Below are 17901 nucleotides of genomic sequence, written 5' to 3'. Positions count from 1 at the left end.
GGTAGAAGGACAAACAACAAAATAGGAAAAAGCAAAGTATAAAAATATAATAAGTTGATAGCAAGTAATTTTTCACTCACTGATTTTTGAATCAAGATGTCAAAGAATGTAACAATAATCATTAAATAAATGATCTGCTGCATTTAGCAACTGCTAGCATATTGATACACCTATACAAACTTTTAGAAAAAATAGTCAACATGTGGATATTGCAAGCATGAAAAGATTACGTATTTTTAATGTTTTCATTAGCAAACACCAAAAGTGTCATTTCATTTATCATGCCTAATGCAGTAATCCTTTACTAGTAATTATCATAAAATAAGTTGGGGCAACAAGTTGAATTCACTTGAAATAAAACTCAGGATAAGATTCAACAGGAGTTTTTCACACAGAACTGTAGTGCAGTGGCACAATCACAGCTCACTGCAGCTCAAACTCCTGGGCTAAACTGATCTGTCTGCTCAGCCTCCCAAGTAGCTACAACTACATGTACCCACCACTATACCCAGCTAATTTAAGAAATTTTTCTGGAGGGATTGCCTAGGTTGACCGCAAACTCCTGGCTCAAGTAATCCTCCCCCTTGGTCTCCCAAAGTTCTGGGATTACAGGCATGAGCCACTGTGCCCAGTCAACAGGGTCTATTCTACTGGGTTCAATTTCCAACCAAATAGACAGTTATTCTCTCCCAAATCAATCTATGTCTACATATTGACCAATGTTAAAGATATTTTGTGGTAGACTAAAACAAATTTTTATTTTTAAGTTAGGCTAACATAACAATTTGGTGTGTGGAGAAGCTAGAATGTGGTTATTATTTTCAGATATTTTACATTATCATATTTAATAGCCAATGAAATAAAAAAGTTTTAAGCCTTCATAGAATTCAGTGATCTTCTTAAATCACTAAAAAGTGATGGCCCACATCTATAATTCTACATTTTTTGGAGGCCAAGGTGAGAGAATCGCTTGAGCCCAGGGAGCTTGAGATTAGCTTGGACAACATAACGAGACCTTGTCTCTACAATAAAATAAAATAATAAAATAAGTGAAAATACATATAGATTCTGAGCACTTGAAACATATTTTCCAACATGCTCAAAGCCACAAAATACTTTAAGGGCTTTACACTTAGATGGGATAAAAATTAAGACATTCTACTATAATTTACTGTATCACTGAGCTCAAAAGTGAGTACCACAGAGCTGTGCGCCTCCAATCCCAGATACTTAGGATGCTGAAGCAGGATTGCTTAAGCCCAAGAGTAAAAGACCAGCCTGGACAACATAGTATAATGAGACAATCATCTCCAAAAAAAAAAAAAGGCCAGGCGCGGTGGCTCAACCTGTAATCTGAGCACTTTGGGAGGCCGAGGTGAGAGGATTGCCTCAGCCCAGGGGTTTGAGACCAGCTCAGGCAACTTGGTGAGATCTTGTCTCTACAATAAATCACAAAAACTAACTGGGCGTGGTGGCTTTCCAGCTACTTGGAAGGCTGAGGTGGAGGATCACCTGAGCCCCGCAAGTCGAGGCTGAGGTGGCCATGAATGAGAGTGCTACTGTACTCCAGCCTGGGCGACAAAGGCTTGAGATTCCAACTCAAAAAAATAAAAATAAAAAAAATAGTGGGCAAGTAATCTTGCTATGTAAGAAAACCTGGATTAATGAATTAAAGTAGGATGCAATCATCATCAGTAAAATGTGAAACAAAGACTTACCAGATAATTGACCAAGTTGTTTATTGCTTTTTCGTAACTTTCTATAACTTGCAACAAAGAGGACTTCACAGATAACTGTACCACCTGCTCTGCAGAACTACTGTCAGGCCTCCACTTCCATTTCCTCTCCCTCCATTAACTTAAAGGAAAAAAATGTTGCTCATTCCCTGAATTCCCAACTGGACCTAGGAAGTACTTTATATGTCATCTTCCCCTAAAAGAAGTTACAGTCTCTAAAATATAACAGTATATGTATTTTCTGCATAGAGACATGGTATACTGGGAATATTATTTGTCAACTGTAAAAAAAGACAAAGCAATTAAGGTAAGCAAGAAACCTGGACAGCATACAGTAGAAAGCATTTTCAAGTAAAAAAGTACACACATTTATCTTAGAAAACTAATGATATTAAATGGGGTTAGAATTCTCTTACTTTATCTTGTATGTAATCTTGAATGAGTCTTTTAAAATTAGTCTTATAATATTAATTTATCTGCCTGTGAAAAAGCCTTTTCTATTTATAAACATATGCCACATCACCAATAGCTAGAGATTTTTAGAGAGAATTTTATTTACAGAAAATTCACTGATTGGCAAAAAGTCAAGAGCACAACTTTTAACATAATCAAGAGTAGATTAATATATAATGTCAATGTCACTTGGTATATAATACAGATTATAGCTTTCATGCTAGTTTTATTTATTTTTTTACATTCCAATTTTAAACAAATCCAGAAATAAGACAGTATATGTAAAACAAATTTGCTAAATATTTTGAAATTATGCCACCTTTTATCTCAGATATAACTTCAATTTAAAAGTCATCTACAAATTAAATGACCTTTCCATAATTTCTAAATGTAAAGGAGTTAAACACCAAATGGAAATGAATATACTACTGTTATAAGGCTAAAAAGAAAAATATTATATTAACAATATCCTAAGTTGAAAGAATTTTCCAAAGAATAATACATGAGGTAAAGTACACATTAAATGTTTTATATCTAGAATATTGTTTACTTGTATTTTTGTCCATATACTTTAAAACACCAAAGCACTGACTAAATAAGAAAGGACCATTTTTAAATGAATAACAGATGGCAGTACATGTCATTTAAGGATAAAACGAAGATGGACTATGTGCTTTCATTTGCAAGTAATGTTCTTTATCCAAATAGTCCTGTGTTTCCTTTATCCATGAATGACAAGATTCTCTACTATGTGAAAAAGAGACCATTCTTTTACTGATGAAAAGCTTCTAATCTTATTCGAGTTGGGTCTTCTGGATGTCTCAAGGCAATTCCATTACGCAGCAGCAGCTCAACATAAGGTGGCCAAAAGGAATCACTAATTCTGACATATGGATCATGCGGAACATCAAATAACCTATTTATAAGAATCTAGGAGAAAATATCATTCAAAATATACTTTACTTGGGAAAAAGTCAATACAACTATAATAAAACAATAAAGTTTTTCATCAAAGAATGTTGATCTTTTACTCCTTCAACAACTGTTTATAACATAATTTTTATATACTAACTTAAATAATTGATTTTCTTTTAAAAAGACTACAGATATTAGTGAATGGAAAAACCTTTAAAATGAATATCTGCATATTAAATTTTGAAAACATTTCCTAAAAATGAGTTAGAGAGATTTACAATTCCTCCACTTTTCTTGGAATCAGTAATTTCTTTAAGACAAAAATTAAAATATTTAAAAAATTAATATCCAACAAAATATACACAAAATTGAAAAGAAAATAACAAGTACATTTTAAAATATGGGGGAGAAATCGTCAGTTCTGTGCCCTCACAAAACACCTATTCTTCTGATAAATCTCCAAAGCAGTCAATATCATTGTTATCACTTCCTTCAACTTCATATTGAGAATCTTTGATTTCATCAAGGATGGCGAGGTGTTACAAGCACAAATTTACAAGTTTTGAGTATTTGTATTAAGTTATACAGGCTAGCATTTTCCAGACTGCAATTCCATGAAACTGGTCTCCCTAAAGATGTTCTTAGTTCTTGAAAAACAGAGTTCAGTGGTCAAATAAGCTTGAGAAAGACTGCCAAAGTGAACTGAGAATCGCCTGTCTTTCCCAAATCCACTGGCTTTAGGAAACCTTTTTTAAGAAACAAATACTTACAATTCCTTGAATACTAATGCTCTATGAAACAGTAAAAAATGCCAAATGTAGATCAATTGTTATTTTGCCTCCTCAGATACCTCCCAGTACCTTTGCAACTACGAAACTAGAATTCGGAAGTGTAAAGGGGTTCCTCAGGGGCACACAATTAGTGGCAGATCATGGATTAGACTCTGTCTTTGAATTGACAGGCCAAAGCTTTAATTCAAAGATGCTATTATTTTAAGGAACATGGAAAAGAAAAGTCATAATTTATACAAATATAAAGTGACATAGAAGTAAATAAAATTAATCCATCAAGTTCTAATCTCAATCATATTTTATGATAATATCAATATCTCAATTTTTAAAGTTCTCAACTACCATTAACTATTTCAAGTCTCACATCCTGGGGAAAGGACTTTTGGCCTCATTTCTCTTGAATATCAAGACAAATAATTAACTATTTCTATTTTAGAGCAACTGCCCATTTAATACAATTTAAAATCTTTCTTATTTTGCATTTCTAGTTTTAAGTATACAGTATTAATCAAAGTAACATTTAAATGCTAAAAATTTAAATTTAAAATGAATATGGATATTAAGTTTTCTTTTTAACTGAATTGCTGTATGAATACTGGTTACTTTTATCACTGATATCTTGACCTAGGAGATAAACTTAGGATTTTAAGTTTTATATGGTAGGTACTATGTACAGTTTAAAAATTACACATGTAACAAATCTCAATATTTGCCACAAGTGACCATTTTTATTTAAAAAAAGAAAAGGTCAAGTCAACTATGAAAAACAATGGTCTTCTTACTTTCAGTATAAACTAGAGTAGCCAGAAATATGTTAAAAGATTTGAATTACAAGTCAAATAAATATTTGTATTTTGCTTTTCAAAGCAATAATATTCTATATTAAACTCTGAGGTATCAAAACTAGTTAGCTGGACAAAAACAAGAGACTTTAATGCCTAGTTCATTACATTAAAAAGAAACATGTTTTCTAAAATCTCTTTCTTCAAAACTTACCAATTATTAACAAAAGGAGTACACTGATTGGTAAATATCCTGTTCTTCAAACACTATTTTATTTTTTTCGTTGCCCAATTTGCCATGGATTCTTATAACAAGATCTTCTAAAATATCTAAAGTATTTGATAATCTGGTTGAAGTTCAAAAACATTTTTTAGAAAGATCAAATATCTTTTTACCTTAAAACAAGGTAAATATCAAACAGATGATGTTGGAATTATTCAGTACTGACATTATGACAAAAGAGATTTATATTGTTTAAGAACAATTATACATAAATTTCTACAACTTTGTGGAAAAAATACTTCAGCTCATTTACAAATTTCATATAAAGTACAGAGTTGCCAACTAAAGATTCCATCAATGTAATGGCATAGGATTTCACTATACAAATACAAAATAACATTTAAAAAAATTTTAAGTGTTTACCTGTAATAAATCTTAGAATTATGATTAGGGAATAGACTTTAATTTCATGTTCCTTTAAAAAAATGACAATTTTCTTCCCACTATTGAATAGAAGATAAAAACTAATTTTATAATAACTAGTATAAATATATTTAACAAAGATTGATGGATACTTTGAGAAGTAAAGCAGTGTTTTTTCTTTTTCAGTATAATTGTTCACAAATAAGCAATTAAGAGATAGTTTCAAGACAAAACAAACTACATAGAATGCTCACCTCTAATATTTCATGCAGTGTTATCAGCTGTGCAGTTGATTCTCCAATGTTTTGCTTTAAAAGAGAAATGTGAATAACAAACAATTAACATTTCAATTCTGCTAGTGGTGAAATATTAGACGGTATTATAAGATTTTAAAAATTAATATTCCTTAGTTACAATGGTACAAGGTAACTAAAAGCAAAGTCATAATTAGATGAAAAAAAAATTCTGAAGGTAAACCTTATTGTACTTGTCAGTCATAAAAATGAAAACCTTTATAATCATTGGACGATTAAAACTATCCATAAACATATAACAGATATATTATACATATTATATACTATATTACAGAAGAAAATCTAATATTTGAAATCCCCAGCAAAAGTTCCCCAAACAAGTGACATTTCAGACAATATTTACAGTTTCAAGATGCCGAAACTTGCTTTCCAGGGAGCCTTATTAATCTTTCTATATCTCTTAACAGTTTCTTATCTTAATTCAACGATTCTCTTTTCCTTAGAATGACAGAGATTAATCTTCATTCCCATTCTACCCAATAGTTCCTCGAGTATTTGAAAACAGGTATTATAAGGCCCAAGTATTCTCTTCTCCATATTAAGTATCACTAGTTCCTTCAATTATTTTTCATACAACATAGATTTGAGGGCCCACAATATCATGGCTACTCTCTACTATGCTCTAATTTGTCTTTTTCCCGCCTTCAACCAGTCACCCGCAATGATCTAGGTGTGATTCTACTATCAAAGACAAAAAAGAACACATACTTTTATAATTACAGATGCTAGAACTCTATCATTAAATTTAGATGGCAATAGCTTTCACACATCTATTTTTACCATGCTGATTTCTTTCTGTGCACACTATCATCTAAAATGCCAGCCGGGCTCGGTGGCTCAGCCTGTAATCCCGTGCCTTTGGGAGGCCGAGGTGAGTGGACTGCCTGAGCCCGCGGGTTCGAGATCCACCTGGGCAGCGAGACCTCATCTCTACAATAAATCAAAAAATCAGTCGGGCGTGGTAGCGCATGCCTGTAATTCCGGCTACTTGGAAGGCTGAGGCAGAAGGATCGCCGAAGCCCAGCAGGTCGAGGCTGCGGTGGCCGGGAGCGGCTACTGCACTCCAGTCTGGGCGACAGAGTGAGACTCCAACTCAAAATAAAATAAAATAAAATGCCAAAGTGTTTTTCATATATCCACCTAAAAAGGTCTCCCTCATTCTTTACTGTTTTAAGCCCAAGAAAGAAATTCTATGTATCTCTACTAAACATCACCCAATTTTATTTGGCTTTATTCCTAACCAGCTGAGAAGTACAGTCCTAATTCTGTTATCCAACATAGTTACTATGTAGACCTCTTACTTCCACATCATTTGTAAACTACTGTGTATTCTACCTCCTTATCCAAATTCTTGTTAAAATGCTCAGTAGGACAAGGCAGTAAAGATAACCGCTAGAAACTTCCTTCCAAGATAATACCAATCCTAATCAAGTTTTGAGTTCAGACATTCAATTAGTTAGAAAATTATCTACTATAGCTATTACTTTACTGATACCAAACATCACCAGAGTCCTGATAAAGCCCTGTAGAAATACAAAGATATTAGGAAATAGTAAAATAACACTAAGAAAAATCATATGATTCCCGAGTAGACACAAAGCTAGATCTCAAAATCTCCTAATACCTTACTAAATGAAAAAGAATGGTAAAAATCAGTATATAATTCACTAGTGATGAAAGCAGCACCATGATAAAACTGATTAATAAATAAAAAGGAAGGCATAGATTAAAACATAAAGGCATGAGACAATCTAAGGGAATACAGAGGAAAAATATAAAAGAAAATTCCATGAAATGCAATGTGAAATAAAACTGCCCAGAAAAAAAACAACCATCTTTTGCAAAGCAAAGCTGATATTGAATGACCAACACTTTGACATATCCTCTCATTAAGTTATAAAAGTTCAAAAATAAAGATTTGTTCACGTATACAGTCAGAAGCAAGTCATCTGCAGGCTGGTCTCAGACTTCTCTGTAGAACATTTCATCTTGGAAAACATGGAACAATGTCTACCAAACCTTGAGATTTTTAAAAAATGTGCTGAATATATCTTTTGGGTATAAGGTAAACAAAGTATTTTCACCATTTAAGTATTCGAAGAAAAAAAAATGAAGGGATTCTTGAACAAATGACTTGTTCATAAATTCCTGAATTTGAAAATTACTTGTTTCCAGTTTGTTGTTTTTTATATTAGTTCTCCAGAACTAAAATCATGTGAAGCAAAGAGGTATTTATCTGAGTTCAACAAATCAATTTTACTCATTATTTTTCTTCTTTCAAACGTAAGTAAAATTATATTTAATACTTATTTTTATTATTAGCATGTACAAAATTACATTGATCCACCCACCTATCAATCCATTTATGTTTCTATATGTACATGTGTTTAGGAAGGTACCTCAGATGACATTCACCTAATGTTAATTGTGATGTTTGCCTAACATTAATAATCTGACGGAGAAATTTTGGTTGTTTCTAACTTGCTTCTTTGTATAGATCTTTGAATTATAAAGTCTAGTGCTGTGAACTGAATTGTGTTTCCTAAAATTGAAGCCCAAATTTGACCAGATTTGGAAATAGGATCTAAAATAAGGTAATTAAGGTTAAATGAGGTCCTAAGTGTTGGGGTCCTAATTCAATAAGACTGTTTTTCTTATAAAAAGAGGAAGAGACACTAGAGAATTATATTTTTCCTGTGTGCACAGAGAAAAGCCCAACTTGAAAACACAGTGACAAGGTGGTCGTCTACACATCAGGAACAGAGACCTCACTAGAAATCAACGGTGACAGTACCTTGATTTTGAACTTTTAATTTCTAGAATGTGAGGTTGTTGTTTAAGCCAGTCTGTGGTATTTTGCTATGGCAGCCCAAGCAGACTAATTCATACATTATTACTGCTGAAGAGAGTACGAGAGAGAGAGACAAAAAGAGACAGACAGGAACCTATCATTTTGTAACCTGACATACAGTTCCTCTATGTCCTTAAAAAGGAAAAGTAAGGTTATCAAATAAGACTTATTAGCCCTAAAATAACTTATGGTAATCAATGCTTCCTTTTCAGAATATCTCAAACCCCTGGTTCTATTAATGGAAAAGTTTAATCTGTATAAAAAAGAAAGTTGAAGAAAATGGGGGACATGAGATTAGAAAATAAGTTGATAAATTGCTGCAAAATTAAGATCATTAAAGGCAAGGAATCATGAATCATGACCAATGTAATGGGCAATAAAAGGCTGTCAACAATGTTAAAAATGAATTAAGAAGTATAAATAAAAGAATGGGAGACATAGTCTATAACAAATGTGAAGTGTATAAGCAATTATAAAGAAGAAAGTGAAAAGTAAGAAAAAAGGACACTTTCTCCTTTTCCTAGTATACTCATATCCATTCAATAAATATGAATTCAGAAGGTACTACAAAATATGTAAGACAGAGATATAAAGATGAATTAAACACATCAAGTAGCTCAAAGGACATGGCAAGGGAAGGGAAAGATAGACATAAATGACAATAACAAAATCTGATAAACGCTAATAAAAGAACACCTAGAGCTGAGCTTGGTGGTATGCGCCTGTAGTTCCAGCCACTTGTGAGGTTGAGGCAAGAGGATCGCTTGAGCCCTGGAGTTCGAGTCCAGCATGAGTAACATAGCATGACCCACTTCCAATAACTAGTCGACTAACTGACTAATTAACTAACTAACTGAATAAATGAATGAATGGATGAATGAATGAATGAATAAATAAATAAATAAATAAGTGGACATTAAATTTATACAATGTTTTACTCCAAGGATGTTTATGCTACCTTAAGCAGGAATTTGCTCTTCTCACCAGATAGTTTTCTAGGCAGAAGGAATAGAAGGTATAAGGTACAAAAAAGTGAGAGGTCAGTAGAAGATATAGTAGTATGGCTGAATGGATTCATGTAAGAGGTGGATTAAAAAAAAGGTTGAAGACAAGGCTGAAGGGAAAGACAAAGACCAGCGTAGGAATCCATTATTCTAAGGAGTTTACAGAACTTTTCTCATAGGAACCCACCACAGATTTTATGCTGAAAAATGATTAAACTATACATATGTACACATATGTATACATACATACTTATGTGTGAGTGTATGTGTGTGTGTGTATATTTGAGAGATCATTCTGGTGCCAGTTTAAAAGCCTGTTCCAATTTCAAGTCTTATTTATTTATATTATATATTGTATTAAAGAAAAAGAACTAAAGTAGTTGTTCACAATCTTTCACCATTCAACAAAATATGGATGTACTTTTTTGGAAAAAGTTTATCATTTCATAACTATTAGTCAAATAGTCAATGGTTTACATTAAACAGATTTTTAAAATAATTCTTCTGATTTTAAAAGTTACATATATTCATCACGGAAATTTGGAGAATAGTGAAAAGCAAAACAAAAACAAAAGCTCACTTAATCCTAGCTCTCAGGCATAAGTACTATTACATTTTTCAGCAAAAATTAGATTCACACAGTTTAATCATCTGTGTTTTACTCATTTAACAATAAATTGTATTTCAATAACTCCTTTGATGGTGTTCAACACATTAATTTTAAAAGCTGATTTTCCTACCATATGAGTATAATATAAAAAATATGAAATTAATTCTATAATAATAATTAAGTTGCTTCTAATTTTTCCAGAAATATAATGATGTCATACTATTGTATGTATGTATCTTTGAACTATGTAAGAAAATCTGCTTTTAAATCTACCTAAAAGAATTACAAATATGATTACATACATGAGTATTTTCTCTAAAACTTACCTTTTTCTTTTTAAAATTTACATCAGGCAGAGGAAAATGGTCTTCTAGAAACTCACCCAAGGTAATCAAGAGTTTCTCCTTATATTCCTTTATATTGAGCATTTTAGTTTTCAGCTCATTAGAGATTCTAATAGATTTTTAAAAATTAAGAGAAACAATTAATTGATAAAATACATACGCAATTGTAACTGGTTATTCATAAAGTTGATTGAAAACTTTTTTGAAACTTCATTTACTCAAACCAAATAACTAGCTTTATAGTAATGTTCTCTAAAACATGTAGGGAAACCAAAGTCAAGTCATTCATAAAAGATCATGTAAGCAATAGTTAGCATAAGTAAGGGCAAAACTTATGATTTGGCAAAAATTGCCTTCTTTTCATATTTCATGTAACATAAAAAAACTTCCTATTTTAAAAACCTAGAACACAAGATTAATACCTTGATTTAGAAAATGTGACAACTTGATTTTTCAATTCATTGTGTAGTACATTAAGAGATTCCATAATCTGTTGCTGTTCACCCAACCACTGCTGCTCCCTTTAAACATGGAAAAACAAAACAACATCCAAATAAAACTTTAAATGCCACTTCAATATAGATCAATGGGTAGTAGTAAGTAAAATGTAAATATACCTTTCTAGATCTTCCTTTAATTTTTCATTCTTTGACTGAATAGTGGATAGCACCATTTCAAGATCATGTCTCAATTTTTGGAACTAGAACAAAATAATTTCAATTAACTGTTTAGTGTTTAATGCTATAAATAGTTGTATCTCTGAATGATAGCGAGATTTACACATTGGTATCACATACATCCATTCAGACATTAGTAATAAGAAAACCTAGCAGAAAGTGTTTGCAACGGTAAATATAGAGGAGGTGGCTAAGTTTTTGGTAATATCTCATGGTAAAATACAAAAATATAAGAAGTGGTTTTGAGAGGTAGATTTAAATTTCAAACTTAAAGGCAAATTAATGGTTTGTTATCAGTAAGCATGTACACTGGATATTTCTTCTAGGGCGATTATACAAAACAGACTCATTCAATATTTATTCAATCATTCAACCAGTAGTTATTAATCAGTTATAGATTACCACGCATTGTTGAAGGAGACAGGAGTGTACAGAAAAAAGAGTAGAATTCAGACAAACAAGTGATGACAAATGTATGAAGAAAAAATAAATCAAAATAAAAGTAAAAGCATGAAGAGTAAGAAATGGCTATTTTAGGTAGTATGACATGGAAAGATTTCTTTGATCAGGTAATACATGAACAGCAGAGAAAGAAGATTAAAAAAAAAAAAAAAGTCACTATCTAGCAAAAGAATGTTCCAGAAAGGGAAAATGTTAAGTAAAAAGACCCAAAGGCAGAAGTGTGCTTGATGCATTTGAGGAATGACAAAGAAGACTAAAGAAAATTATAATAAATTCTGACTTTATCGAATATCCTTTTTTCCTAAAACATATTAACTAGTGTTCCATCCTCCTGATCTCAAGGCTTTCCATTAGCTTTTTCTAAATCTAAATCAGTGATAAGTTAAAAATGTATATCATAAACCCCCAAACAACTATGAAAACAAAGAAAGGAAATAATAAGTTAATAGTGACAATAAAATGTGTTTAGTTTTCAAAATACCCAATTAACCAAGAAAGTAGGAAAGAGGAAAACAGAAACAGAGGAAAAATGAGATGACTAGAAACCTAAATCAAGATCTAGATTATAAAGCAACCATATTGATATTATATTAAACATGGTCTAACAATGGAATTAAATTAAAAATTAATAAAGGAAAGTTATCTAGAAAACTTTGCAAATATCTGGATGCTAAAAAACATACTTCTAAATATTCCATGGGTCAAAGAAACTATCAATAGAAAAATAAGAAGTTACTATAACTGACTGAAAATATGGCCGGACATAGTGGTTCAAGCCTGTAATCTCAGCACTTTGGGAGGCCAAGGTGAGGGGACTGCGTGAGCCCACGGGTTCGAGAATAACCTGGGCAACTTGGCAAGACCTCATCTCTACAATAAACCAAAAATTAGCTGGGTGTGGCAGTGTGTACCTGTAGTTCTGGCTACTTGGAAGGCTGAGGCAAAATGATCACCTGAGCCCACAGGATCAATGCTGGAGTGGCCATGAATATGCCACTGCACTCCAGCCTAGGCGATGGAGTGAAACTTCAACTCAAAAAAAAAAAAAAAAAAAAGAAAGAAAGAAAGAAAGAAAGAAAAGAAAAATATAACATCAAAATTTCTGGGATGAAGTGAAAACCTTATTCAGATGAGAAATTTATAGCTCTAAAAGTCTATTTTAGAAATAAAAGAAAGCTCTCAAATGAATAACCTTAGCTTCTATCACAGAAAACATTTTTAAAAAGCAAACAAAACCCAAAGTAAGCGGATAAAATAATAAAATAGGAAAAAAGAGAAAGAAGGAAAAAGCAATGAAACCAAAATCTGGTTCTTTGAGAAGGTCAAAAAAATTAGGTAGTTCAGCTGGGCACGGTGACTCATGCCTGTAATCCCAGCACTTTGGGGGGCGGAGGAGACAGGATTGCCTGAGTCCACGCATTCGAGACTAGCCTGGGCAACTTGGTGAGACCTCACCTTTACAATAAATCAAAAAAATTAACAGGGCGTGATGGCGCATGCTCATAGTTCCAGCTACTTGGAAGGCTGAGGTGGAAGGATCACCTGAGCCCACCAGGTGGAGGCTGCAGTGACCATAAGTGTGCCACTCTATTCCAGCCTGGGCTAGAGTGAGACTCCGACTCAAAAACAAACAAACAAAATTAGATTAATTACAGGAAGAGAAAAGACACAAATTACCATTATTAGGAAAAAGAGAGGTGGCATCATACAAACAATGAAACGATAATGGGCAAATGCCATAAACAATTTTCTCAATAAATCTGACAAATTAGGTGAACAAATTTTTTGAAAGACACAAACTTGCAAGGCTCATTCAGAGACAAAAGGAAAACATGAGTAGCCCTAAAGAAACAGAATTTGTGATTTAAAGTTTTCCCAGATGAAAATTTTCATTCATCTCTGATTTTTAAATTCAGTTTATAAGGAAATTCCAAATAGCAAAAACATGGAACCAACTATGCTGCCCATCAAAAGTGGACTGAATAAAAAAAATGTGGTACACATACACAATAGAATATTACACAGTCATAAAGAAAACAAAATTATGGACTTTGCAGCAACTTGGATGAATTTAGAGTCTATAATATTCAGCGATCTATCACAGAAACAAAGATCTGAGTACTACTCACTCAGAAGTGGACCCTGAACATTTACTATAATACTATAAGAAAAGGACTGGTAGTAGTGGGACACTGTGGGGGATAGAGGGGCACATAACATCAATAAGGGCACCCATGCCGGACTCGGTGGCCCAGCCTGTAATCCTGTGCTTTGTGAGGCTGAGGTGAGTGGATTGCCTGGGCCTGCGGGTTCGAGACCCGCCTGGGCAACTTGGCGAGACCTCATCTCTACAATAAATCAAAAAATTAGCCGGGCGTGGTAGCGCGTGCCTGTAGTTCCAGCTACTTGGAAGGCTGAGGCGGAAGGATCGCCGGAGCCCAGCAGGTTGAGGCTGCGGTGGCCCCGAGCTGCCACTGCACTCCAGTCTGGGCGACAGAGTGAGACTCCAACGCAAAAAAGAAAAAAAAAAAAGGGCACCCAATCTCAAACCAGGCGATGTGGGAACCAAAGGGAGGCCCAAACTTTACCTGTACAATGACCACTTATATATCTAACCATGAATTATACCCCACATCTTTAAGATAAAATTTTAAAAAGAGAGAAAAAAAAGAAAATTCTAGTCCCAGATGCTTTCACCTGTGAATGCAAACAAGCACTTAAAAAATTTAAAATATCGATTTTATATAAACATTTTGGAAGATTCCATGACTTGATTGATTTTTTAGAAAACTCAATGTAATTCTCCATACCAATAGACTAAGAAAAAAATCACTTAATTGTCTCAATAAATTCAGAAAGAATAAATGATAAAACAATATTAATTTATGATATATATATTTTTTTTAGTTGGAGTCTCACTCGGTTGCCCAGACTGGAGTGCAGTGGCCACTCCAGCCACCGCAGCCTCGACCTGCTGGGCTCCGGCGATCCTTCCGCCTCAGTCTTCCAAGTAGCCGGAATTACAGGCATGCGCTACCACGCCTGGCTGATTTTTTGGTTTATTGTAGAGATGAGGTCTCACTGCCCAGGTGGGTCTTGAACCCACGGGCTCAGGCAATCCACTCACCTCAGCCTCCCAAAGGCGCGGGATTACAGGCTGAGCCACCAAGCCTGGCTTAAATTATGATTTTAAAATAAAAGACTCAGTAGGAACTGAGTAATCACACCTGTAATCCCAGCACTTTGGGAGGCCAGAGCAGGAGTATTGCTTGAGCCCAGGAGTTTGAGATCAGCCTGGCAACATGGCAAGACCTCGTCTCTATGATAAATCAATAAACTAGTCGGGCATGGTGGTGCAGATTTGTAGTTCCAGCTACTCAGAGGGCTCTGGTGGAAGGATCACCTGAGTTCAGCAGGTCTATGTTGTAGCTGTGACCATGCCACTACGCTCCAGCCTAAACAAAAGAGTAAGACTCCGACTCAAAAATCAAAGAAAGAAACAAACAAAAAACTCTTCAAAACCTGTAATCAAAGAAAATTTCCTCAATCTGATTAAGAATATCTAAGAAAAACCTACCACTAACATCACACTTAAGTGAATACTTTCCAATAAGATCAGAAACAGGGCAAAGATGTCCATTCTTCCAACTTCTAATCAATATTTTGCTGAAGTACAAGTTTGAGGATAGTTTGATAAGCCCACAACCACACATCTATAAAATAAAATATATTTTAAAAAAAAATAAGCCAGCCGGGCTCAGTGACTCAGCCTGTAATCCCAGCACTTTGGGAGGCTAAGGTGAGTGTATTGCCTGAGCTTGTGGGTTCGAGACCAGCCCAGGCAACTTGGTGAGACCTCATCTCTACAAAAAAAAAAAAAATAAATTAGCCAGGCATGGTATCGTGCACCTGTAGTTCCAGCTATTTGAAGGCTGAGGCGGAAGGATAGCTGGAGCCCAGCAGCTTGATGCTGGGGTGATCGTGAATGTGCCACTGCACTCCAGCCTGGGTGACTGAGTGAGACTCCAATTAAAAAAAAAAAAAAACCAACAGAAAGATATCAAAATTATCCAAAATGGGAAGGTTAAAACAGTCTCTAATCTCAGATGACATGACTGCGTAGAAAATTATACAGAATCTGCTGGAGAATAGTTTGCAGAGGTGCTGTGTTGTACTGAATGGTGACAGAGAATTAAACACCTTGTTGTTTTTTTCCTTTCTGTCCTTAGAAACATATTCCTCCTTTCCAACTGAGACCCCATCAGAATGGCCTTTACTGCATATATTTCTACCAACATTCTGTTCAGGATTATTCAGATATTCTCTAAAAAGATTAAGGCTTTTTCTACAACTTTCCTATTATCTTTTTGAGTCCTCACCAGAACTGCCTTTAAAAGTCTGCTCATAGCAATGCAGGCTTTTTCCAGCACGCACTTCAAAATTCTTCTAGCCTCTACTCATTACCCAGTTCCAAAGCTGCTTTCTCATTTTTTGGTATTTCTTAAGGCATCATTACTACTTCTGAGTAGCAATTTCCAGCCATAGTCCATACAGGCTGCTATATAACAAAATACCATTGACTGCGCAGCTTATAAAAAGCAGAAATTTATTTCTCACAGTTCTGGAGGCTAGGAAGTCCAAGATTTGCTATCTGGTGAGAGCCTGCTTCCTCATGGATAGTGTCCTCTGGATTGTGTCCTCACATGATAGAAAAAGAGTCCTTTGGTTTCTGTAGTCACTTGTAAGGGCAGTAATCCCATTTACAAGGGCTCCGCACTCAGGACCTGCTCGTCTCCCAAAGTCCCCAACTCCTATTACCATCATACCTATTAGATTTCAACAGATGAATTTCAGGAGCACACAGGCATTTAGTCTTAGCAGAAAGAGAGATATATGTGTGTGGCCATCTAGCTATGTTTGTTTTCATTATGAAATTTAATTAACTGAAAACTAGATACAAATTAGAGTTTACATATTAGTCACTAACCCTAGCAACAGTGCTCATGTAAAAATTGAGTTGAAAATGCAAACCTTTAAAAATATTCTATTTAATAAAATATAATTAATATAAAAATGAAAAGTGAGATATGGTTTTAGAGTGGTCTCACCCTATTTGTTGTGATGTAAACTTATCTAAAACAGATTTAGTTATAAATTATTTGGGGTTACTTCAAATTCATCGACTTACCTCTTCTTTTCCTAATGTTACAAGAACATCTTCAGTAAGGGGAATTACTACAAAAACAAAACAAAACAAAATTATTCATACGTTAATTCTCAAAAACCAAGAATCTGATTTTGTGGTTTTCTAAGAAAACCCCTTCCCTCTCGAATTATATATTACATAACGTTTTATGAAGTGTGCAGTTTTTATTGAATTATTTTTACTTAACATCTTTGCACATATAACCAACTATATATAATTTTAGATGAATGATACTAAATGCTTCTTTTGTAGTGCGTTTTTCTTTCCTTCTTTTTTCCAAACCCCCAAAAGTAAAGTTAACAATCTACAGTGTGTTCCCCAAATGCTTTTCACTGTAGTTATACAATCCTTTGTATACATATATAATGCAAATATATACATATATACACATAAAAACATATACAAAAGTGTTATTTTCATTACTGACGGTTTTACACGAATGGGATCATAACATACATATTATCCTCATCTTGTTTTCACTCAATAAAAGCCCCATGGAAACACTTTCCATTCATCTAGTATAGATTTAACTCACAATTATTAATGTCTGCATAACATTCCATAACGTATTGAGTGATTTCCTTATTGACTGAGCATTAACTTTATATCAAGTGTTTAGTAACAACAAACAAAGATGCAGTAAGCATACAAGGAGGACCCCCTCAAAAACTGGAATTATTTTTTAAGGGTAGGCCCCTTGAAGTACAGGCTTCTCCCACTGAGTAAGTGTCCAGTGTCCTAGGAACCCACCAGCATCAATGTAACTGCTAACATTGTTGTAAGAGGCTGCCTTCAGCTTCAAGTGAGTTTTTCTTAGACATTGTCTCAACCTGTTTGCTCATAGCATAATGGGCACCTGCCCAAAGATCGCTGAGTATTCAGCAGTTTTTAACCAACAATGCCATGACCCCCTTGCCCCGCCCTCCCTATTTGTCTGATCTCACCCTGAGCAACTTTTTTTGTTTCCCTAGAAGAAAGAAGTCCTTGGCGGGGCTCAGTGGCTCAGCCTGTTATCCCAGCACTTTGGGAGCCCAAAGGTTCGAGACCAGCCCGGGCAACTTGGTGAGACCTCTTTTCTACAGTAAATAAAAATTAGCCAGGAGTGGTAGC

The 17901-nt window shown here is 34.2% G+C and overlaps 1 protein-coding gene across 1 annotated transcript in view; it reads right to left on the bottom strand.

The window, feature by feature from the left end:
- Positions 1-2281: 2281 nt before the first annotated feature.
- Positions 2282-17901, bottom strand: part of CENPK (centromere protein K) — a 39714-nt gene continuing 24094 nt past the window's right edge. The window contains exons 7-12 of the mRNA XM_008049778.2: positions 16774-16820; positions 11064-11146; positions 10869-10967; positions 10429-10555; positions 5578-5631; positions 2282-3119 (exon numbers count right to left, since the gene is read on the bottom strand). Of these exons, the coding sequence (XP_008047969.1) occupies positions 2961-3119; positions 5578-5631; positions 10429-10555; positions 10869-10967; positions 11064-11146; positions 16774-16820 (569 nt within the window). The 3' untranslated portion in view covers positions 2282-2960. The remainder of the gene's footprint in view (positions 3120-5577; positions 5632-10428; positions 10556-10868; positions 10968-11063; positions 11147-16773; positions 16821-17901) is intronic.

Source organism: Carlito syrichta, unplaced genomic scaffold (genome assembly GCF_000164805.1).
Source record: "Carlito syrichta isolate Samal-C Ts95f unplaced genomic scaffold, Tarsius_syrichta-2.0.1 Scaffold136712, whole genome shotgun sequence".
NCBI lineage: Eukaryota > Metazoa > Chordata > Mammalia > Primates > Tarsiidae > Carlito > Carlito syrichta.
The sequence above is the reverse complement of the archived record's forward strand: the minus strand, read 5'-3'. Positions and strand labels throughout refer to the sequence as shown.